The sequence below is a fragment of the Ailuropoda melanoleuca genome, chromosome 7 (genome assembly GCF_002007445.2).
Source record: "Ailuropoda melanoleuca isolate Jingjing chromosome 7, ASM200744v2, whole genome shotgun sequence".
NCBI lineage: Eukaryota > Metazoa > Chordata > Mammalia > Carnivora > Ursidae > Ailuropoda > Ailuropoda melanoleuca.
In genome coordinates this window covers 72,190,159-72,205,547 of record NC_048224.1, presented here as the reverse complement: position 1 = coordinate 72,205,547, position 15,389 = coordinate 72,190,159, and the positions used below count along the sequence as shown (strand labels likewise).

Sequence of the window (15,389 nt, the reverse complement as noted above, 5' to 3'; positions counted from 1 at the left end):
TTTGACTAATAAAAATGTTAGCAGGCTTGAGGTTTTTTAAAGCTCTTTTTGTAAGCTAGTGTTAGATGTCATTGCAATTTATAAGTAGATGTATTGAAGGGTAGATGAACACTTACAGGAAAAACAAGGACTTTAATCCAGTAAACAACCGCTGTGAAATTCTGGTTATTGGATTGTCATCTAGAATTCTGAAAAAACATATCACAGACATTTCCAACATTAGAGACATTCGTGAAATTAAACCAGGAAACAAGAAAAGGCCCATGACAATCCTGTCTCCCCCAACACCTGCTCTCCTCCTTCCTGCCTGTCTGCATTTGGCCCCTGTCCTTTTCCCTGAGAGCCCTTCCTTCACCCTGGCTTTTTCCTCCAAATTCCCAGCCCTATGAGCTCCATATTGATTGTTTTCTCTGCCTGCAACCACCTCCCACTGGACCTCAAGACCCGAGTCACATCCTTCACCTCTGGATACTTGGGTCCAGCACAAGCTGAATTATTAATTGGCTGAATACAGGCTTGGTGAATGCTTCGACCTACTGATGGACTGAAAGAAGAGTGAGTGAGAAAAAAAAATTCTTAGGAAATCACAAATGGTTCTTTGGTCTCATAGTGTTTAAATGATGCATTTAATAAAGTCTGTACAAACAAAGTCAATAGGAGCTTTGAGGGTGAAAGAGTGAAAATATTCATATATTCAAATCACCGTTTCTAATGATATACGGTATTTTCCTAGAAAGAAATAGACTAAAGGGAAAAATGCCTTCTTTTCTCTTTACCTTTGAAACCAGGTACCATTTCCTCTTACTTTCAGGGGTCCCTGAGGGTAAGATTTGGAGAAGGGAGTGACATTGAACACCTACTATATGCCAGGAACTCTACATGTGGCAGTTTACATATGCCCTGTGATTTAATCCTCACAACATTGCTCTTAGAAAGGAACTGTAATTATAGTTTACAGAGGAGAAAACAAGCAGCCTGGGAAGATGAAGAAAGTTGCCTGGGACATTAAGCATAGGACCATGGCATACACAGGATCTGGATGAAGTTGAAGTTCTGGCTCTTTCCACTGGGCCAGGCCAACCTACAGGGCATGGGCAAACTGACACATAGAACCTTCTAACTGCCCAACGTTCATTTTTCTGAAGAAAACACAAACATCTGTTGTAAGATTCCTCAGTACAGAGCTGGTGTCTCAGCCTGGAAAATGATGAAACACCACAAGCTATATTTTCAGACTTTTCTGTGAATGTTCTGGAAATCAAACAAGTCCTTAACTTGCTTTCTTTCTAGGTCAGTGGACGTTTGGGAATGTCTGGAGACATTTTTGGTTGTCACAACTCTGGGAGCCAGGACTACTGGCATCCAGTGGGGTAGAGACCCCAGGTGCTGCTAAACACCCCCTAATGCACAAGGACACCCCCCTCATCAAAGAATTATCTGGATCAAATGCCGACAGAGTTGAGGTTGAGAAGTGTTGGAATAGATAAACACTAGATGGACTCAGAAAACGACCTGAAAAAGCATGGCACAGATTTCTTTGCCCACAACTACCATTTGGCATGTCATTATCTGAATTGCTTAGCTGCAGATTATGTGACAGTCAGAAAAATGAGTATAATAATCAAGATACATAAATAGCTGGAAAGTATAAGCATTGATGTATGTCATCAAGACTGATCTTTTGTGGGGGAAGGAAAAGCTAGAATACTTACAGCCAAGTTAGCTGATGTAAGTCTTTGAATACTCCGGGTCTGAGTGTTGTAATGCAGTTGTGGCTGAGATACCTATAAATAGCATGAGCGAGTCAATTAGGCAAACTCAAAACTCCATTTTAGTCACATATAATTAGAATATGAGGTGCTACTGGTGATTATGGATATGGACATCTGTTTCTGAAAGCACCCAACTGGATAAGAAGTGGGGAGAAATCAAGGAACAGCCAGGGGATACAGATAACAAGTCTAGTGTGTGTGACACCAGGGCCAGGACCAGGACCAGCAAAATGGCCAAAAGTAATGTGTTGGAATATTACATTTTGTTAAGAGTACAAAAGTAGGTTATTTTTGCTTCTGTCCTTTTTGGTCACATCCTTAGTAGACTAGAATTTTAAGAAAATATATAGGTAAGTTAGCAAGGGTTAGAAAAAATAAAATGCTAAAATATTGTGGAAATGACCCAAACTTGAGAAGACAAGGTTAAAGAGAGCCTTTGTAACTGGTAAGAATTGGAATCTTTTAATAATTCTTTTAGCATAATAACTAATCTAAGTACTTTGTGATAACCAATTTCTACCATTTCGCTATGGCCAAGTTAAGCCTTCAAAAATGACCATTCTACTGTTCTAATCTTTACTTAAAATTGTACTCATAATTATAAAGAAGTTACTTACAATATTTGCAGGTTATGTAATCCAAAAAATGCCTTCCTGGATATGTGTGTAATACAATTATGCTGAAGAAATCTGGTAAGAATAAGAGAAGAGTCATGTGATTATGGTTTTGGCATTTTATCAAGTCGTTGAATGTGGTCTCTACTTTCTTCATCTAAAGACAGTTTGTGAAACTGGCTTATAAAGTCCCAAGTCCTATTCTTATGTTGGGCAGTAGAGGTGTTGCCCGTGAGAGATGGCTGCGAACCTAGCCAATGCTTCTGTCCTGCTAGCACCCACACAGTGAGATTCGGGTCTCTCTGGTTTGCACTGCTGAGCTCGTGTGTGATGAGTTTGAGGAGCGAAGTGGTCTTGTTTTAGACTTTTCTTGTTCTGACTTGCAAGAGATATGCCCCATGTGAGACCAGCCAGTCTCACTGTTGAGCTTTATTTTTTCAGCACAGAGTTCCAACTTTAATTCCCTATTTCTCTTCATTTTATTCCCATGGAAAAAGGAGAGGGTAAGTCTTATTCTATTTTGAGATGCAAAGTGAGAAGCACAGAGGGAGTTAGTAAGGTGCCCAAGGTCACAAATGGCATGAGTAGTTGAACTGGGGCTAGTACATCAACTTCAGCCCACAGGGTCATGGTTTACTTAACCCCTGAAGCAATTTAGCAATATAGTATTATTCAATAATAGCACTGTTGGGAGTATCTAAGTGAATAATTTCCATTTCCTGTGCTCATTATACAATGGGAGGTTAGCCTTGAATTCATATTTTCTAAACGTATTTAGGAGCAGGAAATGTCCACTGATAATAGTAACTAATGACTACATAGTCTTATTGAATGGCTTCCCTATCTCTTATTTTTATTTGATTTGGTTCCTAAAATCTTATACAACAACTTCGTAATTGTTATTGTCACTGCAAAACTATTCGTAGGACATGTGCTCCTTTAGCATCTGACTGGACTCTGAATTTTGTTATACTGTAACTATTCATTCCCTAGCAAAGCTTCCCAGCCTTTGAGTCATGAAGGCATTATAGGTGCGCCAGGATATTGAAGCCCTCAGACATTCAGGTAGCTAGGTACAGCAGAGATCAGCTCCCAGTTATCAGCTAACCCATTTATTACCCTCAATGTTAAACAAATACTGTCATTTTCTCTGTGTACCACCAAGTGGAAAAGGTTGGTACTACAGAGCACATGCATTACATCCACAGGTAGACAAAGCATCAATTTCAATCCTACAAAGTAAACTTGAAACCCACGGAGACCTAATGCCCTTCCAACCCTTCTCCCCCTGCACCATGTCTGTGAAGAGATGGTTCTCGTTGCAGCATAAATTGTGTTTTTGGTTTTAAAGTTCTGCTATGAATAGAATGAATCCATATAGATCAATATCTGTTTTAGCATTTCAGAGCTCTTGAGCGATGTAATGAAAATCAATATAATGAATTATGTTACAATGGTAAATGAAAATAGAAAAAGAATATAATGCTATAATATAGGTATATTGAAGTTCCTCTTAAATATAAGATTTACCACCTAACTAGTGCAATTTATGTTTTATTCAAGATAATGAATTCAGAAGTGGAATGCACATTTTATCTACAAGTTCTCAATCTTGAAGAGATGGGCAGTCATAAATTGTGAATTTGACTTTGTGCTTTCGATCCGCATGACTTACTGGACATGTACAGCTTCTCTGCCTTCCCTGGCACGATTTAAGTCTCCAACTCCTTAAATAATGAAGAGCCTCTAGTCTTCTAGTTTGGCTTCAGCTTGCTGGCACCCCACAGAGAACCAGAGCCCCAAGTCCCCTGTCTCAGACTTAGGCTAGTTAAATTTAACTTGATCCTGTTGTATCCTCTTTCTTCTTTGCAGAATAGAAGCTTAGTGAATATGAGGGGAAATTTGTAAACATGACAATTTGGCATGCGGTGTTCTCTTTTTACTCAGAGTTGAGATATGAGCCCATTTAATATACTTTACATTGAATGGCTTTTCTAAGAATAACTTACTGGTTCATGAATTCCTGCTGTTTCAGCTGTCAGGATGTTTCAAGCAGAAACGCCAGGAATTTATGTACCTGAAACTAAAGCAAATAAATGCTTTAATGACATGCATGTTTATAGGCTATTTTTTAATGCAACATTTTGTATTCATGAGCCAGACAGACTCCTTGAGCTACATTTTGTTGCCAATGATTGCCTTGAACAAGAACCATGTTTCAGAAGGAATTTCGAATTTATATAAGGTTTATGTTACAATGAGGAGGAGAACTGCTGTTGGTTTCCATGATAGTGGTGATAAAGTATTACCAATGTTATAAATTATATTTTATTTGTCTGAAAGGTCATCTTAAATTTCTCCCCCAATGTTAGAATGTCTTGATATTTTAAAAGATTATTAAAATGAGTAATCTGATCAATAGTAAAAGCATTCAGATAAGTTGAACAACATTTATTCGTTTGACAATTAAAATTTCATTTTGATTTATGAATTTATTTTCCTGGGTGCCTAAATGACCTCAATCCACTGAATATTTAGAGCTTTCTAGACTGCAGATTCACCCAAAGTTAGATTCAGTGATCTCTTAGAATATATCCCAGTGCATAGAAAGATGAGCCTGATGTTGGTTCTGGGCGAGATCACAGAACAGGCTATTTAGGACACTGCCCGTGAACGCCTCGAAGAGAAAGTGAACAAGGGACTACATGAGAATCAGGGTGTGTCAGACCAACTTGATTTTGTTCTTTGAAAAACTGGCCAGTCCAGCACAAACGTGTGGCTGATATTGCTTACAGGTCTACCAGGCATTGATCAAGTGGTTTTCTGATGGTTTCATGGACAAAATAAAGAACAATACACATTATTTGAAGGATGATGATGAAGGGCTCAGGAAATGGTATTCGGTACTGTCCCCTTCAATATTTTACTCCATGACTTGGGAAAACGTGGTTCGTCTAATTTTCAGATGACAGAATGCTGGGAAGAATAGTGAGTGAATATGTTGAATTTTCAAAAAGTTTTTCGCAGTCTGATAAGAAAAGCTGACTCTAACAGGATGAAACCGAATAGGTATAAATTTATGGACCCACAACTAGCTCTCAAATGCCAAGCGCACAAATGCAGGATGGAGTAGCCACCACTTAGCAGAAACCCCTATGGCATGGGATTGGGAATTTTAGAGGCACGATCACTAAGAGTTAAAGGAATGAAGTAGCCACCAAAAAGCAAACATAAACTTAGGGCATGGAAGTTTAGAAAGGATATGGTGTGAGCTTTCTCCTGCCCTGCTCTGGCCATGTCACAGTGATGATATTACATTTATTCTAGATACTACATGTAAGGCAAATGTAGGTGAACATATACAGATTAGTGTGGCCAGAATGATGATCAGATAAGAAAACCAGGTCCTTTTGGGGGAGAATTCTGCTTGAAGAGACTTGTGGAACATGAAGGGTGATAACAGCCAACTTTAAATATCTACAGTTAAGTGGAGGGCTTATTGGGTGTGTTCTTTTTTTTTTTTTAAGATTTTATTTATTTATTTGACAGAGAGAGAGAGCCAGTGAGAGAGGGAACACAAGCAAGGGGAGTGGGAGAGGAACAAGCAGGCTCCTAAGGGAAGAGCCTGATGTGCGGCTTGATCCCAGGACTCCAGGATCACGCCCTGAGCCGAAGGCAGAAGCATAACGACTGAGCCACCCAGGCGCCCCTGATTGGGTGTGTTCTGATAAGTTTCATGCAGTAAGTCTAAGAAAGATGGGGAGCTTTAAAGATAGAGTTATGTGACACGACAAAATCGATCAACATATTCTTGGAAATTTCTTTTCCTCAGCACACCCTCATTCCCTTCCTGGCTTATTTTCCTCCATGGCCCTAATCAGTATCTAACATACTATGTATTTTCGATTTTATTGTCTATCCTCCTCCATTGTACCTTAAGTTCCATGAGGAGAGGGCTTTTCGTAGGTGTTCTTTACCACTGTATCCTCAGTGCCTGGCATCTCGCAGGTATGAACAAATATTTGTTGAAAGAATGAATGAACATGTGGTTTTGTCAGCTGTTACCCTCCTGCCGAATGCTACCGAGGGTTCTGGGGTTGTCTATTCCCCGGGACACCTTCTCCTGGGGATGGTTTGGGTTTTGCCACAGTGGTTATTTGGGCTATTGTAATGCAGAATAGGGAAGGAGAAGGTAAGTGTATGATAGGACAGGGAAGAGGGTGTCTCAGTCTGGAGGTTGGAGAAGGAGTGGCAGGAGCTGCTGAAGAGTGGGAGAAACGGGGCTGGGGGTACTCGTGAGCTCATGAGCTGCCTTGTGATATTTGAGTAATGCTTATAACAAACTTGAGTTATTTTCAAATCAAAGTTTGGTTAGTGGATGTTTTCATTAATAGCAATATTCTGAGCCTGGATCTTGCAGCTAAGCTTCCAAAGGATCAGAGTTAGAGGTCTGGCTTTGAGGCCAAATTCTAATACTTGTCAGCTGGCTGCCTTTGGGCAAACAACCCCTCTCTCCAGGGTAGGTATCCTCATTCCTGAGAGGATCTCATGATGCCTGCCCACACCTCACAGATTTTGGAGATCAAAGTCCAAATGAGAATTCCAAATGCTGGGATTCTTTGTAAACTTTAAAAAGTGCTATGTAAATATGAGGAATTGTGCTGTACTTTGCATAAAATAGATACTTGGTGAGTATTTATTGATGAGGGTCTCCTGATCTCTTTTCTCTGAGTCTCTGGCGGAATCAACCTGCCTAGAAAGCATCAAATAACAGCTTGCACTGAGAGAGCTTCTGTTGGGTAATGATGTGGCACTTAGGATTTCTCAGACAAAGTAGAAGTAAATATTTACTTGGAGAATTTTCCAGTTGCTCTGGGCAATTAAGGTTAATCCCTATTTTATTTCACTAGGAAACATTGGGGCCTGAATTATCAAAAGGAGTGATTTCATATTCTTCCCATAAGTGGGCTAGCTGATACTATGAGAGGTAAGTATTGACATAGATCAGAGGTCCACAAAAGGACTTCGTCTGAGTAGTTGAAATTTAACTCTCCTTTGCTTGATCCCCTGGTGATCTCTGCCTTTCCAGAAGTCAACTTGCCCCAAATTAGAGGACAAATGTAGAGAAGGGAGTTTTGCATGTATGTGTTGGTAGAACATTCAATCTGATGCTAGAATGATTTCTTTCCGTCTCTAGTTTCTGGTTATTGTAACATAAACACTGCATTGGGCATCAGAAGATAGGGGCTCTAATTCTGCCTCTTCTACTTACTAACTGTAGATCTTAGTTAAATCATTTAACCATTGCAGACTTTAGTTGCCTCATGAATAATAATAAGATTTAATTAAAAATTCATAAAATTTCTATGACTCTAGATCATAGAACTGAAACAGGTACTCAACAACTCAGAGGCACGCATATTTTTTTCCCTTCCTTTATGCTAGTGCTATTTTGTTTTTCCTCCCTTGAGCATTATTCAGGCAGTTGCAAGCGCAATATGGATTCATAGAATGAACATGTGGTGATACTAAGAATTTCCAGTAAGATTAGCAGCAGTATAGTCAGGATTTCCTCTCTGGAGGAATCTGGAAACCCAGAGTCCGTGCACAGCTACTCCATGGTGACGATGTCAACATGACCACATGCTCCAGGATGGTATTTACAGAGATATAAGATGATATTTACAAAGGCTGTAATCAAACCCAGGCATGATTATCTCTGTTCACATAAGATTCCACCTCACTCATGGCAGTCTTTCAGTGACTTCTTTTCTTGTGTGAGAAAATCTGTACGTAAATGCATGAACAGCATAGAATTTTTGATGGCATTTTAAGCAAAATATGTCTGTCCAGTATCAGCCAAAGATCAGATAACTATTGTTCCTTTTAACATATTTTACATTTCTAGATTTTAACATATTTCACATTTCCAGAAACTTTATATGCTGAAGGCTGAAGGATAAAACAATATGATTGTACTGCCAAGGGGCCTTACAACATTACCTTGTTAATTTTTAAATCTAGTCTAATGATCATCTTGGCAAGTGTAGAAACCTGATCTCTTCATTATCCTAGAGTGACGGGGCTCAGAGAACTGACACACAGTAACCAAACGCACAAGAAGTTGAATACTCTCAATTTCTTTACTAAAATAGGAGGTTTCCAGTTCCACCAATAGGAATCTTCCTATACCCTATCCAAGATAACTGCCAAAATACCTTAGTATGAATAATTTGGGAAGGTAATGCGGTCATCATAACATTGCTTGATGAGCAGGGAATCAAAGCAAAGGTAATTTCCATCAAAAGATAGTTCATGCAAGTTACGGTGGATATTGACAATCTATCCCTGTCCTCCAGGAGAGATTTCTCTAGAGATTATGCCTCCCAGATCCTGGTTTTCTTTCTCGGAAGATGGCATCTTGATACTTTGTTTCTTTCTGACTACCATTTCTTCACTGCTGAGTGCTCTATTTATCAACATTTTCTTTTCTCAGATATGCTATCACTATTTCATTAAGATTGTAGTTTTGTTCCTATTATCCTGGGGGATAGGCTGTATCCTATCATTATGTGTTTTAAATGATCTGATCATTCTGGTCTATACTAACATTCCTCTTTACATTTAAAAGTGTGTCTTGTGCCTCTGAATTGACAATGTCATTTTCCAAATGATCTTGGAAAATCACATGGAACTATGTATTTTCTTAAGATGCCTGATCTCAACTCCAATTTAGTTCTCTAAAAATAGTTTAAATAAAATCAATTCCATTACTCTATATTATGAAATGGAAAGATGACATGCTAGTTTTCAAAGCTTAATTTCCTAATCTTAATTACATTTGGAAAAATAAATTTCATGATAAAGGTTGTCAAGTTTATATTTCATTTTACTTAAAGATAAAAGGCATCTTAAATAAAACATCACAAGGATTTCTTCATGAAAACACTATTAATAACTACTTACATCTGTTTAAGTTCTGTGTATTTGACGAAAACTTTATCTGGAAGACTGTGAATTTTGTTTTTCTTAAGAGACCTAAAATAACAGGTAAAGCAGACTTCATTATGGGTATAATGACCAACCAAAGTTTTCCCTAGAAAGTGCATGCTTGAAAACAGGATATTTAACGATACCCATGCTACTTAACACACATTTGAAAATGACTGTAGTAACTGAAAACTTCCTCATGTGAGAATGAGAAGTCCATAAAGCAAAATTAAAGCAGTTTGCAAACATTTGACTAGTCTGGCCAGTTAGCATCATGGACTAGAATATCTATGGTGATTTAACATCTTTGCTCTCCGGGTAATTTAACAAAGTACAACAAACAAAACAAACAAACAAACGAACAAAAAACCAACAGAAAATCCTAACCAACACGTGCATGCTCAAATTATAACATGACTGCAAATTCCGGAGACTCTCGAAACATTTTTGCAAAGTACAGGAAAACTTGCACAGTGATAACACAGCTAACTTCATGGATCTTTTATATCTTTGCAATCTTGGGCAATTACCTCTATCTAAAATGAGATAGAATAAGTTAGTGGTCTTCCTTTTTATTTCCATTTTTAATTGTACAGTACTGGCATTTTAGTAAAAACAATAGATCAGAAAGTAACTGAAATAAACACTCCAGACCACAGACATTTGTGAGCTAAAGATATCCAGGCTAATCTAACACTCAGTGTCAAAAACCTGTTTTCCCTGGAGAAGAAGCATGAGGAATTCTCTGATAGCGGGTGGTTTAAAGGGAGCTTCTATTATTTTGCTAATATACAAGTAACATAAAACAGAACAAGGGGAGGTTAAATTAGACTATATGGTTTCCATATGACTTTACAGGCAAATATCAGCAAGATGTGAATTTTACTCACAGTAATGTCGTATTGCTGGAAATCACCGGCACAGACTTTAAGCCGACATTTACACATTCCAATTCAGTTCCTTTGCAGCCACAGGGTTGTGGATACTGATTTAGAACTAGGGGGCAAAAGAGTAGTATTTCACTGGGGAAAAAAAATACTTGTCTTTACTTATGACCTTATCTCTAATAAATGGCATTGTTCTCTCTTCATTGAATGTATAATATTTCCACCTTCAGTGCACTAATTCAGGCCCATAACAAAAGCAAATAAGAATTCTCACTTAGTCAAATATAGACTAATATGGTGTTTCATCTCAGTTCTAGCTTCCAGGGGTCATTTCAGAGGCACTTACTAAGTGATTAGAAAGAAACCACAGAAAGGTTTAAATGGCAAAAAAGAGTACAGTGAAGCAAGATTAAGTTCTCCTTGATGAAAAACATTAGTATGATGGAGTAAATCTGTAATGGGTGTAATTGAGTCAATTTAATTGAATTGAATGACACAAAGAGTTTGCTCAATAAATGCTTATTGATTAAGATTAAATTTCTTTCTTTTCACCTTTCAACCTTCTGGAGCTGAGAGAAGAGAGGGATAGAGCTTCTTCTATAGCCTCTGTTGTGGCTTATTGAAATCAACCAAGTCAGAGTCCTTGTTATTTTGGTTCTTTGTTTTTTATTACTATAAAGTTATAGTTGAAGATAAAAATTGTAGAGAAGCTATAAAACTGAGAAAACCAAAGATCCATCTATCTGAAACATTCAGAATTTACTGTGAAGAAGCTTACATAATTATTAAAATAATGGCATATAAAAGGAGTGAGAAATCTATGGAGAGACCAGGCGAAGTTGTCCCATGGGACAGACAATCACTGTGTGTGTGTGTGTGAGAGAGAGACAGAGAGAGAGGGAGAGAGAGAGAGAAAGAGAGAGGAGCGATATTTATGGAGCACTTGATTTTGCCTCTGATCCTGTGGGTAATTGTTTTGATGGGAGCTAAGAAAATGAGGATTTTTTCCCAATTTTTGTATTTATTGTTATTTATTTAAATCTTTATAAGTTCTTTCTAATCGCTCTGCTTCCTTTAAATCACTTTTATCCAAACTTTTTAAAATCAATTTAACTGAATTTTGACAAATTCAACAAACTTTTATTGAGTCCCTGCTTAATTCAGAAGGTGCATTCTAGCATATAAAATTCTGGAAAATATTCTATGTTGCTTATAAGTTTATGCTAATTAGCTCAGCTTCTGAAAGATAAGTTCAGAATGTTTACTTCAAGTTTATTGACATTAAAAATAGTGGTTACGTTATTAGATTGAAAACCTGGGGTTTAAAACTCATATTTACCAATAAAAGAATCCCATGTAGTCCAAGCTGGGCCTGTTGTCTAAACCAGCAATGGGAGCCTAGATCTCTCACCTGCAAGTCAGTCATACCCACAGGCTCTGGATTCTTCCTCAGAAATGCTTCCTGCATTTCTCTCTATCTCACTAACATTTTCTGGGCTCGGATTCTGAGTATTAGTCTGAAGTATTGCAGGAAACATAATGATCAATATCTCTTTCACTGTTCTTTCTCCTCAACCTTGGCAAGGTTGACATTTGGGGAGGCCCATTCTCCTTTGTGGGGGGCTGTCCTGTACATTATAGGATACGCGACAGCATCTTGTCCTCTGCACACTAGATGCCAGAAGCAACCCACCAGTTCTAACAACCCAAATGTCTCCAAACAATTGTCAGATGTTCTCTGGGGGCGAAAGTTGCTCAGGGTTGTGGATCACCGTTTTAATCCATTCTCTATAATTCTGGTGGAAGGATCAGTCTCACAAATGCTCCCTATCACGTGCTTCTTCCTCTTCGTTAAAAGAAAACAAGCCCACAATTTGGGTGGTCGCCCACTGTGTACAGCAGTGATCTCCACAATGGGATGTGTACAAGATGACCTATTGTGGCTCAGGAAGAAAATATTAAAACTTTCAGTTATTTTTAATCTTTTAATTTCTAATTTTTATATATGATATTCCTGTGTATGTATAGTAAAGCATATAATCAGTGGTGGTTATGAACTGGTATTATAAAGTGCATGATATAATGTTAATATAGTGTTTAATATGTATGCATTATATATACATAGCAATATGTGTATATAATTGTACAAGCACCCACCTAGTTATGCCTAGGTATACATTATACACATGTATGTAATATAGGTATGTGTAAAGACATAGTTCTATCTACAGGGTAGAGGCCAATGTCCAAAGCGTGCACCTGAAACCCTCTATGGGCTTGCCTCATCGTCTAGGTCCAGCTCCAGCTCCTCTGTCCCATGCACTCAGAACCACTGCAAAGGGCATCGGGAGCTACTTTGCACCCTCCTACCCCAGTGCTTTACAGATGCTGCTCCCCTGCTCATCCTGTTACCGCCTCGCATTCCCTCAGCGAGGGACTCCTAAGTCCATCTCAATGTCATCTTCTCCGTAGATCTTTCCCCACCCCTGGCACAGCCTTCTATCTCTTCCAACGGGCTTCCACATTCCCTTATGCAACCATCATTCCTCAAGTTTAGCACTATATTGCACCTTCCCTGCTTCCCTGAGGATTTGTCTTACTTGCTACAATGTGAAGCATTTGTGAGTTGGGGCCACATCTCACTTATCATTGTACTCTCAGTCCTTAACAGAGGGGCTGGAAAGTAGTTTGTGCTCAATATCTTTATTGAAGAAAGTAGTTAAAGGGAAAAAGATCTTTATTATTTATCATAATTATTCAGTATCTATATATTCTTGCAATCATAGGCTAATACATAAAATGAACATGAATGGAGTATGCTGTTTTCTTCCACCTCTTCAGTCCCATGGCAGACAGTAGACCAGTTGACCATTGAGATACCTTGATCTGAAATTGAAATTCCAAAAGGAATTTATCACACTACCCATATAAATCCATGCACCGCAAATCATGTTGCTCGAAAAGCTGATACTGAGTCTTTGAATCAATACCACTTACAGCACTCCTGTGTTAATGCCACATTATTAGCATTTCCATGGACTGTGCCAAATATAGTCGCCCATCCACTAGTGTCTCCTGTGAAACGGTGATGAATATGTGTCAGTTATTCTATAAATCAAATATCAAATTACAAAACAAAAGTATATAAAAATTGATAATGAAATCAATTAAAAATTTGTTTAAGTAATTGAATGATAACATAGGTGGTAAGGGAGAAAAAACTAGGCAAACATCCCTTTTTTTGCAGTTACCAATATTTCAAATGTATGTATCGGAAAATAGATAATGGAAATAGATAATTATTTTACATATATATCCGTCCTGAAAAATATTGCTTGTTTCTAATGCTGACAGTTTAAATTTTCGTCTTTAATTTTGAGGTCCTCAGAAGAAAACACAATCTGAACTGTTTTGTCATATGCATACTGCTGCAAATGTTTATGTAGATACGGACTTGATAGATGTAATGACTAATAGTATGTGTCACCTGACCTTCTTAATAAAGCAAAAGCAAAGTTCCTTTTAATAAAGACTATCTAGTCCTACAGAGGGAAATAATTTCTCAATTTGTGAGAAGACATAACCTGCTTATTTGCCAAATTTCCTTCTCCTTTTATGCAAGAAAATTCTATTCTTTTTAAAAAAGAGGACTGATTCTGAAATATCATTGCTTTAATATATGCTATTAAAATGGTAAGATACATATTATAATGTATGATACTGAAGTTCATACAAATAGAAAGTAAATTTAAATAGTTGCCCACAAGCCTGCTTTGATCCCTGAAACCTTTAACTTGTTTCTATTTCTTAGTAGTATCCACAATGCTTTGTTTTGTTTTTTAAGATTTTATTTATTTATTTGACAGAGAGAGAGGCAGCGAGGGAGGGAACACAAGCAGGGGGAGTGGGAGAAGGAGAAGCAGGCTTCCTGCTAAGCAGGGAGCCCGATGCTGGGCTCCATCCCAGAACCCTGGGATCATGACCTGAGCTGAAGGCAGACGCTTAAAGACTAAGCCAACCAGGTGCCGCCCCCACAATGGTTTCTAAAATGATTCTATTTGAGGCCTTTGCACAAATTATTTTTAATCTGCACTCAGAACATCCTCATGAGGTAGATAAACAGGCCGGGACTCTGATTCCCATGCAGTGAAGAGGGAATGCCAAGCGTTTGATTGACTTGCCCGTTGGCATCCAGACAGCTGCCTTCATCACTGAGCCGTGTTTGAGCACCTACGATATACTCTACTGTCTTAGGCTCTGGTGACACCAAAACAAATAAGACACAAAGAAGAACTCTTCTCAAGAATTACATGTCTAGTGAAAGAAGTACAGTGAAAAGACAAGGCACCCTTAGTATGACCATACAGGTACAGCCAGGATGCTGTGGAAACAGAGAAAAGGTGCTTATCCTAGACTGATGGGAGAGCTTCTGGGCAGGGAAGTGGGGCCAGGGAAGCCAAGCTTCTCAGGTGAAAGGGGGACCTGAACTTCATTCCAAAGGATGAGCATGAATGGTCCACAGGAGGTGAGGGCAGAAGGTTTCATCAGAGGGAAGCAGGCATGAACACTCAGGGGCAGGAAAGCAGATTCCAGAGACAGATGCCTGGCATTCCTGGACAATGTTGTCTCACTTTGATTGCTAGTTGGGCAGTGCCAAGGAATGGCAGTTCTATGTGGTAGAAAACACACAGGATTCTTGCAGATTCAGGAGATCTGGGTTCTAGCGTCTACTTGTTCATTAACTAGACATGTCAACTTGGCATCAGCTTCTTCGAGTAAAAATATACAGGTTATATTAGACAATGTGTACACTCCCAACATACAGACCTGAAATGGCCTGTAAGACTTTTGATGATCTGGCCTCTGCTCACCTCTTCACCCTCTATATCCTTGTTCACTCTGCTCAAGCCATACTGGCTTTCCTGTCCCACAAACACATTTTCTTATTTCATGGAGCCTTAGGGTTTTTGCACTTGCTGTTTCTTTTGTCTGCAACTCTGTTCCTCTACAGTTTTTCATGGTTTGGTTCTCAATGCGAATGTTATTATCTCAGAGAGGTTTCTTTTCGTTGCATCTTTAAAATAACCCTCCCTTCAGCTCACTTGCTATCCCACCATCTTGTTTTC

At 38.5% G+C, this 15,389-nt stretch overlaps 1 protein-coding gene across 1 annotated transcript in view; it reads right to left on the bottom strand.

Moving 5' to 3' along the window:
• Positions 1-15,389, bottom strand: part of RXFP2 (relaxin family peptide receptor 2) — a 250,704-nt gene that overhangs the window by 23,681 nt on the left and 211,634 nt on the right. The window contains exons 4-9 of the mRNA XM_034663781.1: positions 13,261-13,338; positions 10,267-10,372; positions 9,353-9,424; positions 2,390-2,461; positions 1,713-1,784; positions 117-188 (exon numbers count right to left, since the gene is read on the bottom strand). Of these exons, the coding sequence (XP_034519672.1) occupies positions 117-188; positions 1,713-1,784; positions 2,390-2,461; positions 9,353-9,424; positions 10,267-10,372; positions 13,261-13,338 (472 nt within the window). The remainder of the gene's footprint in view (positions 1-116; positions 189-1,712; positions 1,785-2,389; positions 2,462-9,352; positions 9,425-10,266; positions 10,373-13,260; positions 13,339-15,389) is intronic.